At 46.7% G+C, this 27,785-nt stretch overlaps 1 protein-coding gene across 2 annotated transcripts in view; it reads left to right on the plus strand.

Moving 5' to 3' along the window:
• PTBP1 (polypyrimidine tract binding protein 1) overlaps nucleotides 1-27,003 on the plus strand; it is a 27,599-nt gene extending 596 nt beyond the window's left edge. Inside the window, exons 2-15 of one of the 2 annotated variants that reach the window (XM_041480698.1) lie at nucleotides 3,322-3,352; nucleotides 12,959-13,037; nucleotides 13,634-13,806; nucleotides 14,757-14,903; nucleotides 15,833-16,003; nucleotides 16,728-16,838; nucleotides 17,144-17,318; nucleotides 18,420-18,494; nucleotides 19,756-19,901; nucleotides 22,424-22,457; nucleotides 22,964-23,056; nucleotides 23,363-23,579; nucleotides 23,813-23,890; nucleotides 24,210-27,003. In XM_041480698.1, coding sequence (XP_041336632.1) covers nucleotides 3,322-3,352; nucleotides 12,959-13,037; nucleotides 13,634-13,806; nucleotides 14,757-14,903; nucleotides 15,833-16,003; nucleotides 16,728-16,838; nucleotides 17,144-17,318; nucleotides 18,420-18,494; nucleotides 19,756-19,901; nucleotides 22,424-22,457; nucleotides 22,964-23,056; nucleotides 23,363-23,579; nucleotides 23,813-23,890; nucleotides 24,210-24,342 — 1,663 coding nt within the window. In that variant the 3' untranslated portion in view covers nucleotides 24,343-27,003. The remainder of the gene's footprint in view (nucleotides 1-3,321; nucleotides 3,353-12,958; nucleotides 13,038-13,633; nucleotides 13,807-14,756; nucleotides 14,904-15,832; nucleotides 16,004-16,727; nucleotides 16,839-17,143; nucleotides 17,319-18,419; nucleotides 18,495-19,755; nucleotides 19,902-22,423; nucleotides 22,458-22,963; nucleotides 23,057-23,362; nucleotides 23,580-23,812; nucleotides 23,891-24,209) is intronic. The other variant, XM_041480708.1, reaches the window with a different exon arrangement.
• The last annotated feature ends 782 nt before the right edge of the window (nucleotides 27,004-27,785 follow it).

The following is a 27,785-nucleotide window of genomic DNA, read 5'->3' on the forward strand; positions in this document are numbered from 1 at the left end:
GCGCACCTGGCGGGGCGGCGGGCGGTGATTCACGGCCGCGCTCCCTCCCATTGTCTGGCGCTTCCGCGGGCGGGGGCGGGGGGGCTCTCGCTGGGCTCCTTTTGTGACCGGTTCTCGCTCGCCCAAGTTTCGCTGGGGGGAGGAGGGCGGGCAGGGCAGGGCAGGGCTCCCTCGCCGCCTCACCTGAGCGCCGCAGGTACAGCCGCGGGCCCGGCCCCGCTGCCGTTGTCCCGCGCAACTCCGGGAAAGAAAACTTCCCTCCGCACGCTGGAACTCGGGGAGTTTCCAGAGCTCAACTTTTATCTTGGGCAGCGTCGATTCCTCTTTAACCACCGCCCGGCGGGCCTCTCTGCGGCAGAGCTCGCTCTGTTTTATCAGAGGATCTCTCTCGAAAACGAGCTCTCCGTACTTCTTTTCTCCTGTCTGGCATGGGGTTTTTTTTAGTGATGTGGTTTTTTGTTTCTTCTAGCTAGCAGTAGTTAAAATATTTCTAAAGGCCTCAGAGTAAGCAGTTTGTTTTCCCAGAGCCGTAAGTACGGGAAGCCCAAATTAGTGTCTTCTCGCTTTCTGCCTCAGAACACTGGTCTGGGCGTAGTCACATGTCTGGGCTTTTTTACACGCTGAAAAGGTGGCGTCTCAGTGTTGTTTTCATCTTAAAACCCGTAAAAGTACTGTTTCTTACAATTTTTGCAGTCCAGTATCGCTCTGCTGCTTTTAACCAGTTGCTCATCGAGTTGAATGATACGAAAAAAAAGCAAAAAAACAACGAACTCAACAGATTCTCAGCACATGAGATCACACATTCTAGTGGCAAAAATCGGTTTGTTATCAGTGTAGTTTCAGGGAAGACGGATGTTTTGTGCGTGTTGAAGTAGTTGCTGTTTGAATGTAGAAATTGTAGTGTAACACGTGAGACTTGGTTACCCCTCATCTTTGGGAGATCCCGGTGCAGGATCTGTTTGCCCTGTAAAAGTGTCTCCTGCTAAACTTCAAAAGCTGCTTCGGAAAATAGTTTTAGGTTTTGCTGAGTTGGCCCCTGGCTGCTCCCATCTCTGTCTTCCAAAAATGATCCTGAGCTGTGCCCGAATGATCCCCTTTGAATAAGTTGCTTTGTTAAAACATGCGAGGAGTCCTTGTGGGCAATCCTGCTTTGGAAAATGACCTGGAGGTTTTACTGGTGCTGCTTAATTTTTCGTCTTATTGCATAGGAATTATCCCAATTTTTCCACAGGAAAAATATTTTTTATGAAGGGCTTTATTGCCTCTTCTTCTGGAAGTGGGAAGAGTTTTAATGCCCTCCTGGAGGCTGCAGGACAGGAGAAGGAAGCTTGGGATAATTTACTGAGGGGGTGTGTGAAATGGAAATACGTTGCATGTTTTTTGAATAAAAATTCTGAAATACTTTTGAAGCTTGTTTCCTGTGAAATGTGTTATCAAGTGGGTTACAACAATATCCCAGGAATCGATAGTTCTTGGCAAATAAAATGACTCTTCCTGTTGCATACTTCTAAATGCCATCCCCTGCTAAGGCACTTTATGTAAAACATTTCCTGTGTGAGAGGCCCACAGGAGGAACAGGAAGTGGGAGAAACTGCTCTGGGGTAAGTTCGGGAGTTTGGGAAATGTGGGGCATTCCCTGCTCTTGCTGTGCTTTGTTGGCAGTAGTTTTTTTTTTAAGGTTCTGGAAATGCCTGGATTAGCGTTTATGTGCTAGCTGTGGAATGTGCGCTGTGTTTAGGGATGCTGGTTCCTTGAAGTGCTCCATGCAGATGGGTTTCATTAGTTCATTAGAGCTGACCCTCGAGCAGCCAGCCCATCTGCCCGGCGGGTGACCAGCGCCGGGCCCGTGGAGCGGTGTCAGACACGGCCTTCTCCCAGGACTTCCCTGGAAAACACGGAACTATCGCGTGGCTTCCCGCAGCAGCCGTTGGACCGGGCTGTGGCTCCAGCCGCAGAGCTGGGTTATGATGACACGGCACGTTGGGGGAAGAGGAAGTGTGAGGAGCTGAGCTGGCTCTGCTGGGGCTGCGGTTCGTTTGTAAAGCTGCGGACATTGAGCGGCCTAACGAGATCGGACAGGACTTTGGTGCAAGTTATGAATTGCTGCAGGAGGGGAGGCAACAAAAACTAGTAAATGCAAGTTTTCTCGCATTAAATCACCGTGTAGAGTTGTTCTTGAGTACTTCAGGTTTCTGATTGTTGGTTTAAGAAGGACTGCCGTACCTGCTGTGTGTCCCCCTGCTCTGTGGAGCTGCTGCAGGTCAGTCAGCTGGCCACTGCTGCATCCTGTGCTCTGCAATTACAGGCAGCTCTTTGAGAGGAGTGGAACCAGGCAGGGCTGTGTCCATGGCAGTCCAGAGGGTTCCTTTCTGCTCTGCATTTTGTGTTGCTGCTTTACAGGGGGTTGGAATTTATTACAAAAAATACAATCACCAGTGCCAGGGTATAACTAAATTCTTAGGCTGTCTGGAGCACTCCCGTGAAACAGTAACATGGAGGTGCTCTGAGGCTCTGGAAGATCACCCGGGTCCAAGATGCCAGGCTGTAGACAAGCCATTCTGACTGCATTAGTGGACATTGCTGTAAAGACGTGTGTGGTGTGGTTTAGAGTGTTCAGTGCTGAAGGGATCTGGTGTGGTGCTCTTTTTCATCTTAGCTAATCAGAAAGTCTTGATTTTAGGAGGCTTAAGTGTCTAAGATGGAGTTTAATAACTGGGTGTTTTGTAGAATTGATAGAGGAATCCTACGTAGGGTGTACCCCAGGCTGGGATTGCCTCGACCTCTGGGCACTCTGCTGGTCTGTCCCTGCTCTGGCAGTGCTGGCGTGGCATGAGGGCTGCTGTGAGCCCTGGCTCCTTCTCTGCTGGGACACAGCTGGGCGCTGTCCCTGGGACCACTGGAGCTCTGGTGTTGATCTCTCAGCTGTGTTAGAGCCTGCTGGGGCTCTGTGGGTGTCGGGGACAGGAACCTCAGAAGGGGATGTTGGTGACAGAGCTGACTCGTGATGCTTTTCCTCTCGGTGTGGTCAGAGTTGAGGTCACATTGTTGGGCGCGGGGTGGGGGTCACCCCCACCTCGTGCCCTTGCAGGAGGTGCAGGTGCTGCCGTAGGGAGTGGGAAGGCTGCAGTTTTCTGGCACTGCTGGGTCTTGGGTCTCCACCATCACCATCTAATATTTTTTCCTTGTATAAACTGTCCTTGGCTCACCTGCAAAGACAACTGTGCACTTTGACTTGCTTTTTTCTTACTACTGTAAACTATGCTGGATTTTTGTGGCAAACCTATCTAACTTTTTTAATCCTTTTCTTTCTTTTTTCTACAGCATTGTCCAAGATATAACAGTTGGTACAAAGGTAGGCACTTCTCACTTTTTCTCTCTTTTTACACTGCTCAGCATCTGACCTAGTTTTAGCCTCACCAAATGTAGATCTTCAGCTGTAAAGGGTTATTTCTGGTACCACATAAATTGGTTTTAACCAGAAGGTAATTCAGTTTCATGTGCATTTAAAACTTACGATATGGCTCAGCATTTAGCTCTTGTCATGTAGGCATTGATGATCAACTTTATTGCACTTAGAAACAGCCCTTTCCCTTGCTGAAATGTCAAGCCATGCTTGTTACTTGTGTGCTAGACAATGCTTCTCCATGAAGAAACTGGTCCTTTTCCTTTGGAGAACTCCATTTCCTTTGTTTGTGTGAATTCCTGCTCAGTTATATGTCAAAAATCCTTCTGCCACAAAAGGGAGGGTTTAGCCGCTGATTTTTATCTCCTGTGGGTACAGTAAATATGACCTTTGCCCTTCTAGTCTCAGGTTTGGAAAGGGCAGCCTTAGCCCTAAACTCAAAGTGCTGACAGAGGCTCCTTATCGGCCGCGGGCGGCAGCAGGCGTCAGGCTCACGGGATCAGCACCGGTGCCGTGAAACGCCGAGCTGCAGTGGGCAAGGCCAGAGTGGGCTGAAGGGTTAGGGTTTGATTTGGCCAGTGTTGTAACTCTGGGGTCAGGACTGCAGTGAACTCAGCCCTGTGTGTGTGTGTGTTGGCTGTTGGTGATGCGGCTGAGTGGCACATGGGGAGGCAGTGACCAAGGGCTGCCCCTCGGAAGGGCCAGGGAGGTGATGCCGTGGAATGGGACAGCTGTGGAGCAGAGCTGGTGCACTGGGAGCACCAGCAGCCCTACAGAATGGGGAGGAGCATCACACAGAAAGCGCTGTCGGCCAGCAGAGCTTTGTGTTGGAAGTACAGAATGAGCTGTGTTAAGCACAGACAGCCTGGCAGTGCTTTAGGGGTCTGAAGGGGCTCTAACAGCTGTGGGGGAAAGGTTGCTCCTACTTTTCCTCCTGCAGGAATCTCAAATTTGAATTAATGATAGTGTCTGGTTCGGGTAAAAATGCTGACTGATGCAAGGAGCTCAGTTTGCCATCGGATGCGAGGAGGAGAGGCTTGAGCATGGACAGTAAGGTTGGTTAATAGTTCATAGCCATTATGAAAGGTGGACCAAGGCATCCCTAGAGCAGTTGGATACAACATCTACTGGGAAACTGGTTAATGTTGGTTAAGGTCCCCTGGTTTTTAACAATGTGTAATTTGTAACTCTTAAAAGTGGTTTTACATAACTAAACGTAACCAGGAAGCTTCTGAAACTGTAGTTGTAGATCTCAGTGAACCTTGGAATTTTGGGGTGTGGGATTGCCCGCCTCATTGCACCCATCTGGGGGGATTCCAGACCCTGGTTGCAGTCAGATGAGGTCTGGGAGCAATCCCTTCTGAGTGTCTTCACCTCTGGCATGGGACAGCATTGTACCCACAACTGTGCTGGTCAGAGAGCAGGTAGGGAGGGGTGAGACTAAATTGTGCATGGAACATGAGGTTTCTTGTCTAAGTCAGACAAGGCAGGTTTAAAGAAAGTTGAATCTAAATTTAAAGAGTGGCAGAAGCAAGCAGGAAAGCTGAATCATCTTGGTAAAGGTAAGCTTTCAACCGATTTTTGCTGTAGCCACGTTGTCTGATTGTGTTTAAGTCATTGAATGTGCAGGTGTAGCTCTTGTAATAGGATTCCCTTTGTTAGTGCTTGGGTGTCGTGGGTTTCTGTAGATAAATTGGAGTCTGTGCATTTCTGAGATCAAAGTGAAGCTTCTCCTGTGCTCCCATCCTCTGCCTGGGTCAGCCACATCAGCTTCCCCTGCTCTGGGATCCAGCACAGGCTGAGGTGTCCATTCTGTCACCTGTGCTCATGAGATCTTCCTGGCTGAACTCCCAAGTCACCCATGGAGATCTGAGCTGGAAAATGGTTTTTAATCTGAGGTGTAAATTTACTCATTCCTGATGTGTATGTACACAGAAGGTAGGAATTTGTTTGGGTGTTGGAAGATGACAGTCCCCAAAATCTCTCAGCTCGTGCCATGCTCAGTGACATGCTCCTGAGCCCCCAGTAACCTTGTCCATGATCTGATACTGTGACTGGAATGTCCCAAAGCTGGCTCAGACAAGTAGGAAAAGTGCCTGTGACTCAAACCACTGCTGGGCAATGTGTCACAGCAAACTCCCAGTGGCCCCTTGGTGTCTTCTTGCTGTGAGTGTTGAGCTTAACTTGGAAGTTGAAGACTTTCATAAAGTCAGTTTTTTTCAGTTTGCTCAACATTATTGCTTTAAAAGGCAGGCTGCTGGCATTTAAAAAAAAATTTCTCACATCCATAATTTACATATCAAGAGTATTTACACCCACTTACTAATTTTTCTGAGGTCTTAATTAAATTTAGTTTCTTTAACTTAAGAAGCCCCCAGGTGTTCCAAGGGCTTACTCTTCTAAGTACTGTACTGCCCAATGGTCTTGTTTTTAATCAGGTGTAATTGTAGTAGCCATTCCAGGCTCCTTAGTTTAAAGTGTATGAATTTGTTTAGGAAGCTCATTGCCGTTCTGGTGTGGGGATTCCTGATGCACAGCCCTCTGGAATGTCCTGCAGATCAGAAACACATGATCTAAGTCTTATTTCTTCCCATAATTTCACTGCTGTCTGAAGAGGAAGTATGTATGGCCCTAAGATGGAGGCATGGTGTTTGAGCTCTGAGGTGCTCTTTGACCCTGCAGTTGCCTCTTGCAAGTAGTCTGATCAAGGTCTCACTCTGTTGTGTCTCTTTGCCCTTTGTTTAATTTCCCTGCATATCACTGTTCCTTCACACTCTGAGCAGGACTAGAGAGAGGATGAACTGTGACACGTTGCTGTTCTTTAAGTGAAATTGCATTTTGGTGATTGGAAAAGTCTCAGAATAGTTTAGGTGCTGAATAATCCCATAGTTTCTTGGCTAAGTCAAGCTCTGCTTGAAAGATTTCCCTTCCAGAAACCAAAAGTGCAGTTGTGTGGCGTTTGAGAAGTTAATTTTTAAAACAGGCTTTGCTGGAGTGTGATACAGGCTGACTGCATAGAAGTGATTTGTGGTGAAGCCAGGATCTTTGCCATGGGAACAGTAATTATGGCTTCAGGCAGTGGGCCAAGAATGTTGTGAGGAAATTCCAGTCCCCTCCTATGGTTTTAGTTAGAGGCTGCAACAAGCTGGCTCTTGTGGCCTCCCCATCAGGCGTGAGCACACATGGGAACCACATGCTGGTGGCAGGGGACAGGGATGGCAGTGGCTGCTGGGTGGCATCAGTTCACCTGGGTGTGCCAAACAGCTCCATCTCACCTGAGAGTGCTGCTTGCTGCTTTGTGCACCTGGGTCATGTATCTGTTAATAAAATGGTTTTAGAAAACACTGGGTTTAAACCTCAGGCCTGCTTTGACTTCAATCTGTGGTGATTTAAAAAAAAAAGAGGAGAACATTTATTACATGTGAGCTCACTCAATTGCACATTTTTAAGTTGTAGGGATGGACTCTGGTCTCTGACATCTGTGTTTCAGGTACTGTCAGACTGGAAAACGCAGGTGTGTTGGTGCTGCATTTGTTGTCCTCTCACACCAGCAAGAAGAGGAAGTATTACTTCTTTACATATTCACCATGGCTTTGGTACAACTCTTCCAAGCTTCCTGTGAGAACACATTGAATGCTGTGCCCAGCTGGGCCAGTGTTTGAACCATCCCATTTGTGGTGCTGCCTCTGCACAGCCACAGTTCAGGTGCAGTTGTGCTGCCTGCAGAGTTCCTGCTAAACCCGTGTGTTCCACTGGCCCTCTGACAGATGGGGCAGAAATGTCCTTCCATGAGTTCTGTGTTCCTGGGGTGACTCATCCAGCACAATTTCTCCCTGATAGGATTTCTGTTGAGCTTTGCCAAGGCCTCTCTGCTCCGTGGCAATGACTTGAAAACTCAAGGTTGAGTAGTTAAATTTCAGCTTGGGAGTGGTGGATCGTAAAGCCTGGGCGTGTGCTGCCCTACTGAGCCAGCATGACTGCATTGCTGCAGCACTTGGAGTTTAGGAATTTTGGGCTATTTAAACTGGCCACACCTTTTATTTGCTCAAAGGGCAGGTTTGTTTCACAGGGTGTCTCCATAGTAGCAAAGACTGAGAAGGAAAGTTAGGAGGGGCTGACGGATGAGTGGGTTGAGGATCCGGCTTTGCTGTGAGGCTGGTGTGTGCTCAAGCTCTAATAGAGCTCATTGCCAAAGCACACAGGGTGAGCAGGTGCAGCACTAGAGGGTCTGGTGGCTTTTAGGAACTCCAGGGCCTGTCTGCAGCCTCTACAAATGGTTCTGGCACTTGCAGCAGTCCTGTGTGAGGAAACTGCAATGCTCTGACCATCTCACCCGGCTTCAAAGGGGCTGGGAGTTTGTGTGTGCCATTGGGGATCCCAGTGGGGAGCCTGCCATTGGCTCTTTGTAGGATATCAGCCTCAATCTTGTCCAGAGGGAGGCTGTAACAGTTTTAAAAGCCTGAAGTGGCAGGTGACTGGTGTTTGGCTGAGCAGAGTGTGGGTTGAAAATAAGTGTCCCCTGTGCCTGCCAGATAGGCTGATGCCTCTGCCACAGATCCACTGTCCATGGAATATGCTGACTGCTGGGGTGGACTTAATTTGATTAATGGTATATGTGTTCTTCTGTTTGAATTGGTACATCAGCCATGAGCAATTTAGTGAAATAAATTGATCCCAACTGTTTTGGTTCTGATCAAATGATAAATTGTGTGTCCAGTGTGTGAGTGACACCGAAGTGGGAGCAGCGTCACACTGTGGAATCTTGAAGTTGTTTAGTTGTTGTTTGTTGGCTTTAACTTCACAGCTTCCTGGAGACTCTTGGGGATGCAGGTGTGTGTGTATGTTCTTCAGAAGTGTTTCACAAAAAAAGTTGACTCATGATTTGTTTGTGACCCAAATTGGAATGTTTTTCACACTGCTTTAAATGACTAAAGAGTGCTGGAGGCAGGAGAGGGGAATAGAGGGGAAACATAAGTGAGCTGTGCTGGACATGAGTCTTTGGTGGAAGGCAAGGAAAACTGGCATCCTTCCTAGTAGTTTAAATTTAGTTCCATTCTTGAATCTCGAATCTCTCAGCAAAAAATGTTGGAATGTAACATGAGTGTGATGATGATGTCATCAGACTGGATTTCTCTTAATAGTTTCTTCACAGAGATTTGAGCTGTGAACTGAAGGATCAGAGCATTCCTGCATCCCTCTGGGACTGACCTCGGACAGCCCCTGATGAGCCACTTGCTCCTCCTGTGCTCAGAGGAATTTTCTTGCCTCTTTGATCAGAGCAGAGGGTTTTTGTGAGCTCAGTGGTCTGACTCATTTTTTTGAAAATATTACAGTGGTCTTTTATTTGCTCTACAATATTTTTCCAAATTTAGAGAAAGTGAAGAACAACAATGTCCATGTGCTCTGGCTTCTTACAGGACAGATTTCTTTTGATTTCTTTTCAGAGGGGGTTTCCAGGTGCTGCTGCTCCCTGCTTTGCTTTCTGTAAGTGCCTGTTAGTTGATGGCCTCCAAAATCCACCTTTTCCCTCTCAAAGTACTGCTATCCCAAGTCTGTCAGAGCAGTGTAAGGTGCTCCACACCCAGTTCTGCTATTCTATAAAATTTCCTCATTGATGCAAGGAGAGAAACAGTTTTTGTAGATCTTGAGCTTGACCAGCCTGTGCCTTCTGGTCTTTTTGGTCATTGTCCCCTTCCTTCCCACGTGGTCTTTTTGCCTTTGCTTTAATTTTGCATTCTGCCTGAAAGTTGATTAATATAATGTATTTGACTTGAAATAAATATTTTTATGATGGTTTAGTCTGTGTTTGTTTCTAGCCTTTCGCACAGGCAGGATGCAGTTGACTTACTGTAATCCATTTAAAATAAGTGCTGGATCTTAAGTAGATAAAGGATTATATAGGGCAGCTGGGAATTCCTGCAGCACTTCTAGGTGTGCTGATAGAAGCTGAGACAATCTCTGGCTTCATTCCAAAGTGTTGTAGGCCAGGTAAAATCCTACTGGCAATGAGGCAATATGTAGTGTATGTGAGTGAGCTGTTGCCTTTTAAGTAAGAGCCTGGACAGACTAAAAATTCTTAGGCTTTACTTATTAAAAATTTAAAGCAAGGCAAGGCTTAGAGTTTGGGGCGTGGTCAAAAATACAACTAGGGGAGATATGAAATGTTAAGCTGTACCTTGCAGCAGCCTGTCTCTCCCTGAGTCTGAAAAGAGAATGAGGGAATTGTTGGCAGCAGGGCTGCCTGGAGCACGGTGTGTGATTAAATTAGTGCAGCTTGGGCAAGGGGCCTTCTGTAGCCAGGAGCATCAGGCCAGAGGAGGCTGCTGGCATGGAAACCCCTCCCAGCAGGGTTTCCCTGGTGCCAGTGTGCTGCTGACTGGGGATTTGGGTGGTGGAAACAGCCTTACCCTGCTCTAGGTAGGAACTGGCTGTGTAACTCCAGAAGTGGTGGTTGTTTTCAGTCAACAGGAAGGGGAGATTTGTTAGTTCAAATGAGGAATTTGATGTGCTGCGAGTGCACTGTGGCTTCTGTTAATCTCGTCATAAAAATACCAGCTGTAAAAGAATGGCTGAGCAGAAATGTCAGTGTAATTGCCTCTGTGAGAGGGATGGGAGCTGGGGGTTGGAGAATTGTGTCTTGAAGTGCAGCTGGGCCTCCCTGAACGACTCAGAGGGAGTGCAACAGGGAGAGAAGCAGTGCTGTGGGTGGATAGAGGTGAGCACCAAGCACCCTCACAGCCCTTGGCTGGGTTTCTTCCGTTTTAAACCTAAATTAAATTCTATGAAACTTCAGAATCAGTAACTTCTCTCCTGTCTTTCCCAGTATAATTCAAAATACCCAGTGGGCGCGTTGTTGGTGAGAAACTCTTCTAAACCTGTTCAACCAACCAGGCTTGCTTTGGTTCCTCTGCCTCTACTGAATTGAGTACTTGGTATGAAACATTTGAATTTATATCAAGAATTTAAAGAAATTCTTTAGTGTTTCTAACATGTACTGAAAGAAAAGACAGAAAATAGTCTGGAAAGAGACTGGTGATTCCTGCAGTATAAGGGCAGAGAGCTGATGGAGGCTGTTGAGTGCTCATTACTGTGGGCATGGTCTCAGAGAACTGGGTTTCAGTTTGCCTCGAGTTTGGTTGTTCCAAAAAAGCAACTATTTCCTGTGGTTATCCAATATCAGCTCCAACAGGAATGGGGGAAGAACTCCCGCAGATGAAAAGTCATGGTTCATGCAGCCTCCTTGTGCTGGGGAGGCATGGGCAGGGCAGCACAGGGTGACCATGACCACCGAGGCTCCTTGTGGCACTGGGTCTGCTCCTCTCACACTTCAGCAGCCACTCCTGCACTGGGAGATGTGGGGAATAACTTCGGTGTGACAGCACAGTGCTACATGTACTGTCTGTGAACTTATGTGTGTAGAGAAAAGACTTTGGAATAACTGCCTCTTTCCAACCATGGCAGTCTTCCCTCCTCGTTTGCACATACTTCCAGCTGGGAAGCTTACAAATTGACTGCTGCTGCTTTTGATGTTGAACAATCATCCCCCCTCTGCCTCCCGGCTCTGGTCACAGTGGGCAGCACAGGCTGCCTCCAAGATAAGAGGGGAGTGGATTGGAAATTGCTCTCCTTAAAGAGACATGGACATGTGGAGCCTGGCTGCAGCGACATCCTTGTCATCCCTACCTGTGAGGAAGCTAAAATGTGTATTTTAAACAAGCCATTAGGAAAGCTAAATTCTTTCCATAATGGTATAAACGCTTGTTTTTCCAGTTTATAGTTTCCTAGTGTTGCCTCCGTGAGAGCCAAATATGTGGCTCATTTTCCCAGCATTTCCATGATGGATTGCAGGAGCTGCCTACTGTGTTTGCACAGACGCACCAATTTGTACTGGAAGAGTTCTGGATGTGCAGAATTTTACAAGTTAATATTTAAGAAGATGTTTTAAAGCATTCAAGTCCCGTTAAGGCCTGATGCAAAGGCTTTCATGAAGCCAGAAACACCTGATTATGTGGGTAGGGCTGTGTTTTGGTGAGTGGTTCTTGTCAGTAGCTGCCAGGTGTATCCCAGGCCGTGGCACAGAAAGCCATACCTGGAGTGGCAGCAGCAGTGCAGGCACAGGAGTGTTCTAACAGCAAACCAGAGGATTTTTTCTAGCCTTGGAATTATGCCTTAATTTGAGTCATCAAAGGATGGGATCACAGTCTAATAGCCTCCCAGCCCAGCTTGCCTCTTGCTGCACTCAGGAATCGGAGTGCTAATTAGAACAGCTGTTAAAAGGCCCATTCCTAATGACTGTGCCATGTGAGGAGGAGGAGGCCCAGGCCAGAGCCTTGGTGGGAGCTGGTCAGCGCTTGCAGGTGACCAGCAGCAGCTCATGAACAGTGGCTTGGAACCTGGCCTAATTCTCATCTTCGGGACATCAAAGTCCTTGAAGCCTCTTTGAAGAGCTGACAGTGAGTAGTCAAACGAGAAATTCAAGATTTGAGGGGGAAAGAAAAAAACCCAAACCGTGTGTCTGTAGCTGGGTGTTCTGGGGCTCTCAGTGACCTACTTTCCCAGCCTGTCTGCTGGGGGAGTGCACAGAGCTTTTGTTGTTGCACGGCTCCTGTTTCTGCAGGTGCCACCAGATACAGGGCGTGTGGAAGATAAGGGTTTCTGGTGCCATGGTGTGGAGCAGGGTATGTTTCCATTGAGGTGGGTGGGAGCTGCCAAGGCAGGGATGAGTTCTGAGCTTTTTTCTGTCAATGAAAGCTTTTTGCTGTGGCGCCTCTGCGGAAGAATAATTTAAAAAATTATAAGAAAGTGCTCTTGTGTGTTAGATCTGTGGTATCATGTTTGCTCACAGTTCATAATTGAATTCAAAGTCTTCCATGTACTTTTCTTGAAATTAAGCCATGCTGATTGTAAGATGTGTATGCAAGTATAGATTGTGCTAAGAAGTCATTCATAGGCATGTTTGCTTTTGTCTTAGTAATGTTTTTTTTTGTGTCTACTACTTGGGTTGGACCAGTCCTGGTCAGTTGAAGTGATTTAGGTGACTTTACAGGGAATGCTGTATCAGAAAATACCTTGTACCAGGTCAGGGTGCTCCAAACTCTGTCCAGCCTGGGCATGAACACTTCCAGGAATGGGGCACAAAATGCACAGCTTTGATTCATAACTGCCAAGTCATTCCCAAATAGTTTTGGCAGCTTCAGAGTGAAAATTCTGTGGGATGGGAGTAGTCAGAAACCTGTTTTGCCACGTATGACAGGAGAAGGTGCCTGTTGGTGCACAGCACTGCGTGTAGTGGCTTCACACAACTCAGCAGCACTCCAGCCCTGAGATCCCTAATGCTGAGCTGAAAAGAGATACTGGACAGTGCTGCTCCATTACCAAACTGGATCTGACTGATATTTAATTCATGGAGGTGAGCTTCACTGCCCACTGTCAGTATGTTTTCACTTACACTTGTGTTCAACTCCTCTCCAGCTTTCTCAGTTGTTCTGCTTTAGGAGTGCCTGGATAGAATTGAGTAAAATGCTGTCCATTTACCTGTCATCTGTTCTCTTCCAGCGGGCAGCTGAGGAGCTTTTCTCTCCTTGTGTTACTACTAACGGACCCTTTATCATGAGCAGCAACTCTCCTTCTGCAGGTAATATTGCATGGAAACAACCCCAGCTATTTATAAGTACTGCAAGGAGGCCTGGATTTTCCTTCTTAGTCATAATTTTAAAATCTCTTCATTTTTAGTACTTACTAGGCCTTTTGTGGGATGGTGCTGAATAATAATAATAATAATAAAAAATGTCTGCCAACAACACTAGGCCAGGTGAAAAGGAATAAAGCACCAATCTGGGGTTAGTGGCTCAGACCTGCACTAAAAATATGGGTGGGTAGGTGTGTGCTTTACAAACTAGGAAATGGCCACTTGAGAATTTATTCCATTGCAGTGGCATTTGGCTGTGTCACTCTCATCGTGCAGTTTGGGGGACAAAAAGAGTAAAACCATGTGTCTTCAGACTCAGGTGAACTTAGACTAGGGAATTTCTCTGTAATAGTGCAGTAACTGGCATGGCAGCTGAGCTGTGGGTCAGCAGTGGGAGATGCATGCTTCTTCTTCTTCCAGACCCTTCTAATTTCTCTGCAGTAACTGGCATGGCAGCTGAGCCTGTGGGTCAGCAGTGGGAGATGCATGCTTCTTCTTCTTCCAGACCCTTCTCATCAGCAGTAACTCTTGCTTCTTAACAGCTAATGGAAACGACAGCAAAAAGTTCAAAGGTGATAACAGAAGTGCCGGGATCCCATCCCGAGTAATCCACGTCCGCAAGCTCCCCAGTGACGTCACGGAGGCAGAGGTCATTTCTTTGGGCTTACCCTTTGGAAAGGTCACCAATCTTCTGATGTTGAAAGGAAAAAACCAGGTATTGTCTCCGTAACTGCAAGCATGGATTGTGTCAAAGGCTTGATAAGTTTGTCGTCAGGAAACCAGCTCCACGTTGTTTAAACAGCTGCCGTGTGTTACGAGTCAATAACTTCTGCATACTCTTATTTTACTTTTCTGTGATTATCCCATGAGCTGTAGAAAATACCACTTTCAGGCTGCAGAAGGAGCTCAGTCCATAATTACAGGTTGTCACTTATAATTAGCGTTAGGCCTGGTTTGGAAATTGCAGGCCAGGGATTATTTGAACAGCAGTGCTATGAGTTGGCCTTTTTCACTCAGGCTTGCTTGACAGCTGAGTTACCACTGTGTAACGTGGCATATTGAGGACACCTTTACAGATCTAGTAAATGAGCTGGGTATGGCTGAAATACTCTTGGGTAATGGGGGCGGTGTGCAGTAATTTGGTAACTAAAATTGTCTTGCAAATTAAGGAGTAAAAAAGCAAGCCAACTTTAATAATTGCTTAAAATATTGTCTTTAATCTTAATTATGAAAAGGTGCCTCTGATATATTGCATGGTGTGATTATATGCAAGTGCTTGCTGCAGTGACTTGCTACAATCCCTTCCATTTCTCTTCTGAAGGAGAGAAGCCCCTCAGGGTGTGGGGCTTCTCTGGGGGTTTCCTGCCTTGGAGAGAAGTGAAGAGTCTGGATTGTTGTTTTATTTTTGTGTTCTTGCAGACATTTACATCTAAGTACACACAGCATAGAGATCTTAGGTTGAGACTGAAGCTTTGCATTAAATCAGTCTGGAGAGGGAAGATCCCATTTGTTCTACTTTTAGTTGGATTTTAAACAGTTTTATGTGCAAAACCACATGTGTAAATGCAATTGTGAAAACCCAGTCCTGTTAGGGCTCTACCAGAGGTTTGGGGTGACCTGGTGCTGTCCTGGTGTGACGTGTCTGTGTTGGGTTTCACTTCCCAGGCTTTCATAGAGATGAACACAGAGGAGACAGCCAACACCATGGTGAACTACTACACCACAGTCACTCCGGTGCTCCGGAGCCAGCCCATCTACATCCAGTTCTCCAACCACAAGGAGCTGAAGACAGACAACTCTCCAAACCAAGCAGTCAGTTTGTTCTCTGCATTGTTATCCCAGGGAGGGGGGGGACACACAGCCAGATCTCTGCTGCTGGCTTGAGATCCATGGACTTGAGTAACATCTGGTGCTTTAGGGTGTTTGTTTCTAATGCTTAAAAGATTTCTATTGAGTGCAGCCATGATGGGGTGGAACTCACCTGTGGTAGAGCACAGCTGGTAGGTGCTGCTTTGAGGTGGCAGCACCTGAACCCAGCAGGTCTCAAGGCTCTGAGCCCTTAAGGGTCTCTGTACCACACACTCTGCAGAGGGGAAAAAAATTCCTAGTTTCAGCTCAGCCCCTTTTGGCAAATTTTAGGACAGAAACACTGGAAAGAAGTTCAAGTGTTGTGGCTCTTTATCAGGGGTGGCTGCCAGTACATCCCCTTTGCTCTCACTTTTCAAGCTGATTCCAATCAGGATCAGAGCACCCAGTGCTGTGCAGATGGAATGCTGCTGTTGGGTGCCTCTCACAGCTGGAGCACGAGTGTTCTGTGTGTTAGGGGGCTCTGCAGAACCCCAGGCACTTCTCACTTCTGGATCCCTGTGGCAAATGTGCATCAATCTTTCAGTCTTGTCACCTTGTCTAGGATTCTGGAGATGGATTCAGAAAAGCCCTGGTTTTCCCTTTTTCTAAAAAATGGGATAACATTGCTGCATCAGTTTATGCAGAGCAAGGTTTTGCCATAGCATAGGTACTGCATGGTTGATTTAGTTGGTATTTTTGCCTTGCCCTTACTGGTTGAGGTGGTCTTTATTGGCTCTGTCTCAAATGTCCCCCAGCCTTTGGAGCAGCACATGGCTGTTCTGCTCACTGCTGAACCCAGCAGGCTGTTTGCAGAGAGGGAGCTCAAGGAGAGCTTGACTGTGTGTTTTTTGGAAGCAGAAGTGTGGGTCTAACAGTTTTTTTTGGTCCTGCAGCGTGCCCAAGCAGCTCTGCAAGCCGTGACCCAGGTGCAGGCCGGGGCTGTGGCGCTGGCCGCCACGGCTGCGGCCGTCGATGCAGGGATGGCGATGGCTGGCCAGAGCCCTGTCCTGAGGATCATTGTGGAGAATCTCTTCTACCCTGTCACTCTAGATGTTCTGCACCAGGTAAAACATGTCACCACGACTGCTTGAAGATTGTTCTGGAGGAAGGGGCAGCAGTAACTGGTGTGTTGGTGTAATTGCAAAGTCTGTGGTTTGTGTTTGTACAATGCAAGTTCTGAACAGAGCTGTCGGGCTTCTCTGGAGACCATACACTTGCAGGAGGTGCTGCTACTTTCAGTCCCCCACTCTTGCATGATTTTAATTTCCAGAGATTTGTGTCCTAGTCCACTTTATTGGATCAGTTACAGATCTTCAGGTTGTCTTTAGGTTTAGCAAAAGTAGCTGATCCTCATCCTTCTGCTGGGGCTGGGGAAACAAATACACTGTCCAGGAGCTATGTAGGCAGTGGCCATTTTGGAAAGTTGCTTCTCTGTCTGCTGTGATTGCTTAATGTTATCTTCATATTTAAACTGCAAGCTTGACTGCATTTGAGAATTCCTGAAATTCCTGGAAGAGGTTGAGTTCCTGAAGGTGTTTGTGAATATTCCTGTTAATTAACCCAGAATAAACAAACTGTACTTAGGGAGCAGCTCAGCCACTCTGGTGTGTTCTAGGCTGATGCCATGATGCCAGTCAAGCAATGCCCACAAAGTGGTTTAAAACCTTCAGGGCTGCAGTTGAAAGCTGACAGGCTGAAAATACTTTTGTTTCTGCTTGTAATAAGAGATCAATATAAAATGATCTTACTGAAAATGTAATAACAAGATACACAAATATTATTTTGCAGATCTTTTCCAAATTTGGTACAGTCTTGAAAATCATCACATTCACGAAGAACCACCAGTTTCAGGCCCTGTTGCAATATGCTGACCCCATGAGTGCTCAGCATGCCAAACTGGTGAGTGCTGCATACCTGGATTACTCTCACTTGGGTTTGCCTTGAGCAATCCAAGCTCAGGGTGGGCTTTGGGGTGGGCTGACACCAACATTACCCCAAGGACAGAGCATGAGTGGGAGGGAGTTGCTTCCATATGCAAATTGGAAGCTGCCAAAGGGGCTGAGTGAAGCAGAGCTGTCTCCACATGAGATAAGTGTTCTCAGGTGGAGTCATGGGATGGCCTAACACCTTCCCTCTCCAGAGAGCAATTGCTGTGAGCTTGGTCTGAATGCATTTGGGTGAGGGCTGGCTTTGTTTCCTCGCAGTCTCTGGATGGACAGAACATCTACAACGCCTGCTGCACGCTGCGCATCGACTTCTCCAAGCTCACGAGTCTCAATGTAAAGTACAACAACGACAAGAGCAGAGACTACACCCGCCCAGACCTGCCCTCTGGGGACAGCCAGCCCACTCTGGACCAGACCATGGCAGCTGCTTTTGGTGAGTGTGCAGCAAGTGGGAACAGGACAAAGCCAGCTGATGTGTGTGTGTGTGTCATAGTGAACCCCCCCACCCACACCTCCCTGCTTTTTTTCATTCTCACTGTGCTCTGAGAGGTGCTTGTTGGGCCTTGTCCTTGCAAACACCACCTGGGCTCGCTCTTTCCAAAGGTGCCTTGTCTTGCACTAACTGTCTGCATGCACACCCTTTGCATATTTGCTATCTGAAAGTTAGGTCAAGTTATAGTTATAATTCAGGCTAAAATGCTGTTAAGTTTTATTTCTTTTTTAGATTGTTATGGTTAAGCTCTAAATTTAGGTGTAAGTCAAGTTAAAGTACTTTTAAGTTGAAGTGTTGAGCTTTAGGCAGCATTCCTTTTCATCCTTGTTTACACTGTTTTTACACACACACATACCTAGATAGACTTCAATTCCTTTCTGTTTTGATTGCCTGGGTTTTGTTTGGTTTTGTTTCTTGCTTGCTTTCCCTTGTTGTGCCTTAGTTGTCCTTTGTAAGTAGAGTGAATCTTGCCAATGCATCTTGCCAATTTTTGTGCTTTGTAGTTTAATTAAATATAACTTTTGCTTATGTATGTGGTCAAAAACTTCGGCTAGAGTGTAACTGAGGCAGAACATTTGGGGATCATTGAGCATCAGATTAATGCCAAATCCCCTGGTCGGTGCCTCTGGTGCCACCTGGTGTTTGCCCAGGAATTGTTCTGGTGATCTCTGGAAGTCCATTGTTCCGGGAGAGGCATTTAGGGTTTAGCTTTCAACTAAATGCTTCTGTTGAAGGACAGATCAAGACATTTTGGCTAAGTTTAGGGAGGTTTAGGTTAGATATAAGGAAAAAGTTCTTCACCCGAGGGTGGGTGGGCACTGCACAGACTTCCCAGGGCAGTGGTCACAACACCAAGCCTGACAGAGTTAGAGAAGCAATTGGACAACACTCTGAGCCACGTGGGTCTGTCCTGTGTAGGGCCAAGAGCTGGACTTGAAAATCCTTGTTGGTCTCTTCCAACTCAGAATATTACATTGTTCTGTGAAGTTTAGAGTTTTCATGCTGTTTGGCATCATTTTACAATGTGTCTGTCTTTCCCAGGTGCCCCAGGAATAATCTCTCCTCCATATGCTGGAGCTGGCTTTCCTCCTACTTTTGCCATTCCTCAGGCTACAGGTACTGTATTTCGTAAGTTGAAATTTTATGTAGGTTTTCTGTAGCTGGAGCATTTTCATGTTTTAAATCAAAGTGTAGTGATGGTTTTGTTTGGGTTAGTCATGTAAATTGTAAATGCTGGCATTTAGACATGGAAGGGACTGGTGATCCAGTACATCACCTCAGCTAAGAATGCTGTGTGCAGCTGCAGCACCTCTGGGCAATGTCCTGGTGATGGGAAGAAAATGCATAAAGCAGGATGGGAGAGACAGTAAAGGCAGACTTTGAAATAATATGGGGAAAGTGGTGAGGAGATATAAGTTCTTGTGCTTTGAATTTCCTCATGTCATTACAGGGGTTGGAACCTCTCTTTGACATCTGTAAATGTGGTCAGAAGCAAGGAATCTGTCAATTTTTTTCCTAAATATTTTGAGAAAGCTGGTATTTAAAGTGAACTTTTAAAGTTCACAGCTCATGCTGTAGGTAACAGATCATTGCTGCTTCAGAAGTAGGCAAGAGTCTGAAAACTGGAGGTGCTGAACATGCTTGCAGGAGTGCCAGCCTAAACAAGCCTTGCTGAGGTTTTCAGCGTTCCAAGCCATGTTGGCTCTCTGGGAGCATGATGGAATTTCCTTGCTTATGACAAACAAGCAGAGTGGGCTGTTGAGGTGTTGCTGTTTTGGCATCATCCAGCCCTGCTGAGGAAACAAGAAGGGCTGCTTTGGGGGTTAATCCATGGAATTGACTGCTAGCAGTTGTTTCTTGAGCTCTAAAGCTCTTGCCCTTGAAGGGCTGGTACAGGAGGTGCCAGCTGGTACTGGGAGCTGTCTAGGAATGCCTGTCAATCCAGCTGCAGTGGTTCCCAGTCAGGAGAGCTGGGTGATGGTGGCACAGGGTACCTGGTGGTTTGCATGTGTGATGAGAGCACATTGTGCATGCCCTGGTTGGACAGACCCTCCCCATGCCCCGTGTGTGACACCTGCCCTGCACAGCAGAGCTGAGGCTTTGTGCTCATCCGCTGCTTGTGAGTGCTCATCCACGCTCGAGAGTGCTGAGGCACCTGCTCAGCACCAGGCACTGCAAGAGCAAATCCTCTTAGAAACCAGAACATTTCCTGCAGCACCAGAAGCGGAGGCTCCTGTTGCCCTTAGGATTCCATGGGCACTTTTGGGCATGATGACTTGCATGGTTCAGAGGGTGTGCTGTTCTCCCTTCTGGTGCAGCAAATACACTAGAGTACGTGCTGTTAATTCTTTACTGGTTAATATTCTTTAATTTCCAGGCCTGACAGTTCCAAGTGTTCCTGGAGCACTAGCTCCTTTGGCTATTCCAGCAGCAGCTGCGGCGGCTGCAGCAGGACGGATTGCCATTCCCGGCCTGTCTGGGACAGGGCACTCCGTGCTGCTGGTTAGCAATCTGATCCCAGAGGTTAGTGCAGTCCTAACTTTACTTTTTTTTTTCTCCTTCCTGTTATCTCTGCTTTCACTTTCTGAACACGGATTGGGCTGAAATTCATTGAAAGTGAAATCCTGCTGTATCCAAAGGAAGCGGCAGCGCTAGAGCAGCCGCTGCCGTGCTCTGACAGCCCCAGGTGCAGGGCAGAGCAGTACTCTAGTTGCTGAAGGGAAATGGGAAAGTCCATCTCAGATTGAAATTGCTCTTCCTTGGTTCAAAGCCAAGGATGCTGCCTGCCTGCTCTTGTCCCCCAGAGACTACAATGCCTGTCCCTTCCTCCCTCTTCTGTGTGGAGTCTCCCCACCATTCCCATGGAATAGTGTCATTTGGGTCACAGAGTAGCCATGTCCATTCCTTTTCCTTGGCATGTTGTAGTTTTTAATACATTAATTCAGAACTACAGAGAGGCTTCATGCTGACCTTTGCTCTTTCTGTGTAGTGTCTGGATCCCTGCTAGCTTGACCTTGTACCTGTGCAGTGTTTCCTCTGCCATGTGCTTGCACATTTCCCCCTTCCAGGATTCCTGGAAGTTTTTCCTTAGCTAAACCCCTTAACAGCTCACAGTTTACATTTTCAATTCTACTTTACTGAGTGAGTTGAAATATTTGGATTTCTCTAAAAATAATGCAAGTAATATTTGAACAAAAACCTTGTTTAATGAAAGACAGCACCATAAGGGAATTGGATACGGGGGGCTTGAATTTTCCTTCAGTCAGCCCCTGGATCTAGTTGGATTGAAAGTGTAGAACCTCTGGTGTTCAGCAGAGTGATGAGGCTCTGCTGAGGAGCTGTAACTGGTGGGACTGTGCACACACGTTAATAGCACTTTGCAAAGCTGTAAAACTTACCAGTGATGGCAGAGTCACCACAAAACCTCTTTGGATCAAAGGGGAAGCCTGGATGTGATGAATGATCAAAATGTTTAACTCCTAATGAGATGAACCAATTGGATCATGTTTCAGACTGCTCTTACCTGTCATTGCTGTTCTCTCCAGGGCATGAAATAACAGCAGGGGCTGTGGAACAGTTTTGGGATTTGCTGCTCGTGCTGCCTGGAAACTGCTCTGCCATTCCAGGGACTCTCATCTCTGGTTTGTTCTACCATAAGCCTTGATAATTGCAGGCATCATTATTCCTGACCAGTGTGATGCTTCCAAGTGTGTGTTCCCAGGAAGCTGTTGGGTGCCTGGATGGTAGTGGCAGGACAAGGGGCTGTGCTGCACCTCTCAGATTTCTCACAGCTCTGTTTAGGCAGGAGCAAGCAGTTACTTCATGCCCTGTGGTTTTTTTGAGGAGCTCTTCACTCTCCATCCAGCTTGTCTTTGGGCTAGAGAGACTTTGGGACTTGGACTGAAGCTGTGAACTAACAGACATGAAACTTTTTCCACTGCCTGTATAATCAGTGTTGTAGAAACTTACCTGTGCCACAACAAGTTAGTAAAGAGACAGTATTGCCTGGAGTGACTGCTCTGCCATGGGCTTTTCCTGAGTGGGAATCATGGGAGCTGAAATGGCTCCTTTTTTTCTTCCACAAGACTGGGAGCTGTCCACACATCTCAGCTTGTGGTGACCCAGTACTTTGAGTTTCTGCACAGTGAGGTCAGGCCACAGAGCAGGAATGGAACAGTCCTCTACAAACAAGGTACCAGCTCCTTTATCTGAGTACTTCCAGCAGACCTTGGAGTGGGATTTGTGGCAGTGCAGCTGCTCATCCACATGATCTGTTTGTTTAAAGCAGTGGTTGATATCCAAGGTGGACATTCCTTGTTTCTTTCCAGCCAAGTATTATGGATTGCTTCCTGCAGTTCCTGACCCCAAAGCAGCAATTGAAGCTGTTTGTGACTCGGTCCATGAAGTCAGTAGTTGTAAACAGAGAAAATACTTTAGTCAAATTTCAGGGAATGCCATTGAATTGGTTATTGCAGCCTGTGGAAGTCACTCTGGGGGGATACTGTCTCTTACTCCTTTGTATATCTGAAGTAAAAATGCCTTTTCTTTATCATTGTGTTCCACTAGGTAAAACCTATTAACTGTTTCTGTAAGCAAGTTATTGTATGTAGAATTCTATAAATCTGACTGATGGAACACTACATATTCCTTATGTATTTACTGACCTGTGTTTTTTGCTACTTTTTTCTTTTCTCCCCATCCCTGAATTTTTTTTCTTCCCCCGATCCGGAATTTCTTTGCCAACTGACTGCACGGTACTTCTGCTTCCTGTTGTTGCTTGAAACAAAAAAAAAAAAAAAAAAATAAACAAACATTCCCCTTCCAAAAAAAAAAAAAAAAAATAAAACAAACCCTGCTCTTCGGAAACCAACCTGCCCTTCAATATTAACCATCTTGAAAACTTCATCATCCATCAACCAATTTCGCCATTTCCTGCGGGGACTCTGCCCTTCCTCGTTGTGGACGATTTGTGCAACCTCGCTCTCCCCTTCGATTCCTTACCTCTTCCCTGTCCCTCCGCTGCCTTGCTCTGCTGTTCTCTAAAGAGAGTTACACCCCAATGCCTCTTTATTCTTTTCGGTATGTTATTATTCACACTTTTTATTACCTTGTTTTTCATTTATTTGAGATTACTTTTTGATACTTCAGAAATGTACAGTTTGCAGTTTGCCTTTTTTTATTTATTTATTTTTGAATGCATAATTTTGGTTTTACATTGTTTACTTAGTTTGCTGTTTAATTTAGTTTGCCTTTGGTTTTGGTTCAGTTCTGCATGGGTTATTGCTTTGCATGTCTTTGATAAGAATTTTAAATTGTGAGAGCATGCGAAATTGTCCAGTCTTCTGGCAGTAAGATTTTGGCTTTTTGCTGAAACCCAATGTCTTTTCTTTAATGTATTGTTCCATTATTATTCTGCTATATAAAAATTCCCTTAATTAGAGCAGAATATGTAGCCATGGTTGGAATGAGATCAGTTCTGGTTGGGAATGGATGTTTTTGCTGTTGGATTGATTAGCTGGTGTTAAGTTGAATTAGACTTTTTGTTTCCCTACCTAAGACTGTTCTTGTTTCCTCCCTCTTTGAAGGAGTCTATGGTGACGTGCAGAGGGTGAAGATTTTATTTAATAAGAAAGATAATGCCCTGGTTCAGATGGCCGATGGGAATCAGGCCCAGCTTGGTAAGCTTGGCAGGGTCAGACTCTGGGGCAGTTAGGGACAAAATGGGTAGTTACAACTTTCTTTTTGGCACTTTCTTCTCTTCCAACAGAAGACCCAAATTTATCCAGGCCTTGTGGGGTGTGGCTGTGGGGCAGCTCTGGGGCTGGGGTGGCTGGTGGGTGCGAGAGGGATGTAGGCAAAGAACACAGTGAAGCAGAGGGACCCTGCAGGGTGTGGTGTCCGCAAGGGCAGTGAAATTCTGGCCTTGAATTCATGTCTGGACAAAACTGAAGTACCCTGCAGTCAGGTGTGTCCTCCCCTTGCAGCCATGAGCCACTTGAATGGGCAGAAGCTCCACGGGAAGCCGATTCGTATCACGCTGTCCAAGCACCAGACAGTGCAGCTGCCCCGTGAGAACCAGGAGGACCACGGCCTGACCAAGGACTATGGGACTTCTCCTCTACATCGTTTCAAGAAACCAGGCTCCAAAAATTTCCAAAACATCTTTCCTCCTTCTGCCACTCTTCATCTGTCCAATATTCCGTAAGTGTCAGCAGGGAGAGTTCCTGTGTGGCTGAGTATGGAAGTGTTTGCAGCCTCAGTGTGAGGGCAGCTCTGTGTTGCTGTCAGGAGAGCTCCCCCAGCTCCCTGTTCCATTGTCTTGCCTTGCCAAGAGGCTGCTGGTAGGGAATTTAGAAAACTCTCATGAAAATTAGATTGTTGAGATTACCTTGATCTGTCAATGTCTGTTTGACTTGGAAATTTTTTTGTTTCAGACCTTCAGTAACTGAAGAAGACCTTAAGTTGTTATTTTCAAGCAATGGTGGGATGGTCAAAGGATTCAAATTCTTCCAGTAAGTGTTTTGTATTATGTCCTCTCCTTACTCTGGGCTTTTCCTATGGGAAGGGTGGAAGCACTTGGTTCCAGTGAAAAGGTGAGCAGAATCCTTACTAACAGTGTTTGACTGTGGAATACAGAATTCCTGAGTAACCTTGGGTTGAGCACTGAGTGAGCAGTAGGGCTGCATGTGCTTGCCACAGAGATACTCCTGTAAGAAGTGAGTGTGCTGCAGGTACCTGGGGGTTCATTCTGTGCTGGATGGGAGAACTTGGATCAAGTTGGGGAAGCTCCTGCAATGGATCTAAACGTGCCTGAAACTTGTGTCTTGTCAGGAAGGACCGTAAAATGGCTCTGATCCAGATGGGCTCTGTGGAAGAAGCCATTCAGTCCCTCATTGACCTCCACAATCATGACCTGGGGGAGAACCATCACCTGCGTGTGTCCTTCTCCAAGTCCACCATTTAGAGCTTGGGAAGGCCTGAGTAAAAATGGACTTGACTTAAAACCTCTGGGGTTCAGCCTTGACCTTAAAAGGCTGGACACCAGGGTTTCAACTTCCATCATTCCAGAAAAAAAAAAAAAAAGCCACTTTAAAAATGCAGCTGAAGTGACCTTAAAAGACCAGAGATTTTATTTTTTTAAAGAGAAATCAGTTTACCGGTTTTTAAAAAAAAAAAAAAGAAAATTAATTCCTCTTGCTAACCTTGCGGTGATGGGTAACAATCTTGACTGTTCCAATAAAAATCACAAGTTCAAGTTTACACTATGGAACCTGCTCTGGGAAATTCCCCTCCCCTCCTGCTCCTCCTCCCCCAAAAAGCAGATCCCAACAAGTTTTATCAGGTTTCACATTGATGCCTTTTTTAATTTCCTTACCCATCCATGCCTTGAAAGACCTAAAACCACTGTGTGAATTCACTGTAGCGCCTTGGAGTCAGGATTGTGGTGACCAGGAGCTCCCAACCCGCCCAGCACAACACTTGGTTGCGTTGATCCCACCTTACCTGTGCACCTGCTGTCCTGTGCCTTAAACCTTCTACTTCTTTGGGGAAAACATCCGAGCTGCAGGGAGGGGATGGGCAGAGCTGAGGGGGGGAGCGGCTCTGGCTGACGATCAGCCGGGGGAGCTGGCAAAGTGGATAAAGGAAATTTTTGGGCTGTGACTCGGGGCAGTCGTTCCCCGCTGCCCCCTGTGTGTGTCTCGATCTCCACCTGTGCCCTGTGCCACTTCCCCAGTCTGCTCGTGGGTCATTGCCACCTGCAAACTCAGGTGGGAGTTACCTGAGAGCCTTTGGCTGAGCAAAGGTCTGGGTGGGGGAGCGTTCCCAAGGCCAAATCACATTCCAGTGTCAGGAGCGAGCCCGCGGGCTCTGCCCTCACAGAGGGACAAAAGAGCCGCTGTGGGACACTTGTGAAGATGAATCAGTTTGTCAAAATTGTGTGTGTATATACCTAAATGCTTGGCTAGGATTTGGAGAATCCTTGGATACCCCACAATTAGAAAGGTGCCTGCAAGAGGTACCTTTGTGCCCCTAATTGGAGATTAACGAGGCTGCTGTAGCTCCGCCGTCGTTCTTAGAGCATGTCTTCAGCATTTGAGCTTTTGTTTGAATCCTTGTATTATACTTTGATGCCGTTGCTGTCCTCTGTGCCTAGCAATATTTCCAGTTGACCAAATATTCTAATCTCTTTATATGCAAAAGAAATAGTTTTAAGTACCTTTTATAGAATGATAAGATGGTATAAACGTAATCTAAATTTACTCCTTTGTGGTATTACCCGTGTATACTGTACTTTATTTTCTTTGTTTTGTAATTGAAGCTGTAGGGCAGGAGTAGTTTCCAGGCTGAGGTCGTGGCTGAGGATGAGCAGAGCTGAGGGTGTGAGAGAATGAGCACAAACAGCTCAGAAATAGAAGGAAAAGGACCCAGGCTAAAGATTTTTTTACCTTTTGAACCTATAAGCCCAGATGTTGTTCTAGGAAGGGAATTTATTAAAAGTAGAATGCAGCAGATCAGTTTTTCCCAATGATACAACAATTTTTATTTTTTTTTTTCTGGCTTACAACTCTTTCCCGGGCCATTCTGCCTTCTATTCCGTGTGATCCGATGTTGCCTTACATTTCCCTCTAACCTGCAACCTGTTCGGATGCAAAATAACAAGAATCTTGTACTTTTTTTCAGGGTTTTTCTGCAAATTGTGGACCAAAGTTTGTTTTTTAATTGTCTTAGTGTTGCAAGTTCTGATTTCCTTGCTTGGTGTGGGAGCTCTTGACTTGCCTAGCACTGAGTGTTTGGAAAAGTCTTAACTTTCTGTAGTTCCTCCCTGGACTCTCAAGGATATGAATTATGCTGGAGAAGCATGTGAGGTCCAAGTGAGAGCCCACCTGGTGCTGTGGTGTGCTGGGTACCCCCGAGGAGGGCAGACCCTGCTGACAGCATCACCCCAGCTGCTCTTGGGTACCTCTAAATCTGTGCTGGAGCCAGGGATCTGCCCCTGCAGAGCTCCCCAAGGCCCTGCCACCACCCTGTACAGCCGGGGGTCTCTGTGGCTTGTCCCCTCCCTAGTGAAACACCTCCCACAGGGGACCCAGCCCAGCAGCACTGGGGTGACTGGTCAGTGCCCCCCATCACCCTCCCCAGCTCTGGGGAGGCTCCCGGGGCCGGGCCCTGGCTGGGACACTCGGGGTGTCCCATGGAAATCACAGATGGATTTGGGGTAACCAGCCCCCCAGTACGGCGGGCGCTCCCTTCGGATCCTGTGTTTGCATGTAAAGAATGTGAGTAACTAAGGGTGTACATATTTATAATTTTTTTATACCTGTTGTAAGACATGAGGGGCAGCAAAACCCAGTTTTTTATGGTGACCAGATGTATTGTATATTTTGATAACAGCAATTCCAGGTTCAGTATTGTGGAAGGTGGGTGGGGAGGGGAAGTGTATACACCATCAGAATTCCATTGCCTCTTTCAAAGAATGTTTGTAATGCAAAATGAAATGAAATTAAAACTATTTTATAACAACCTTTGTACCTTTCTGTAGCTCCATTATTTCCTGTTGAGATTGTAGAAGCAGTTGGTGCCCAGTCTGTACTTGTGCTTTCAATAAATTCTTCTGTATCCTTCACTCCTGATCTTCCTCCTCTTTATTGTGCCTGTTTTGCTTCTGATTTTTCCTTCTCATGTAATTCCAGCTGCCTCATTTTATTTAACTTTGACTTTTCACACACTCTGAGCTGGCAGTGCGTGTCCCTGTCTCCGTGGAGCCGTGGGATGGGGTCGGGCCCTCCGTGCCAGGCTGGAGCCCCAAGGCCCGAGGTTGTCAGGCCCTCACTGATGCCCTGCCTGTGTCACACTCCAGCACTTTGTTACTTCATGTTCCTAAACTTTCCATACGTTCTGGCTAATACCCATGAAAAATAACCCACTTTGAGTCAAACCCTCCTCTCTGTAGTCCTGTGCTGTAGCTGTGGGGCTGGATGTGGCATTCTCCATCCTGTGGGATGAGATGCAATTCCCACCTTGCCATGACCTCCCTCAGGAGCAGAGTGCTTCCTTAGGGATCTGGTTCTGTACATTCAGCTCTGCTCAGAGTCCTGTCCAAAAGTATCCTGGGGGAGACAATCCCCACCTGGAGCTGCTGTTGTGGCTCTGCTGGGCCCATCCCTCTGGGCTGAGCTGCCATTAAGCTCCAGCGTATTCCACAGGCGTTTGCACAACACTCTGGCTCCAGGGTTACCGAGGGGGTCCTGCCGGAGCCGGGGGCTGCTGAAAGGGACCACTGTTATTCCTTGAAAGGCTAATGGGATTTGTAACAGCTGCCTCCGTGCCTGTGAAAGCCGGCCCGAGGGCGATGCGTTGCTGCCCCGCTAGAGAGAGCAGGGTCATCGCTCCGGGCTTGCTTCCCTG

Source organism: Pyrgilauda ruficollis, unplaced genomic scaffold, assembly GCF_017590135.1.
Source record: "Pyrgilauda ruficollis isolate IOZ18807 unplaced genomic scaffold, ASM1759013v1 scaffold115, whole genome shotgun sequence".
NCBI lineage: Eukaryota > Metazoa > Chordata > Aves > Passeriformes > Passeridae > Pyrgilauda > Pyrgilauda ruficollis.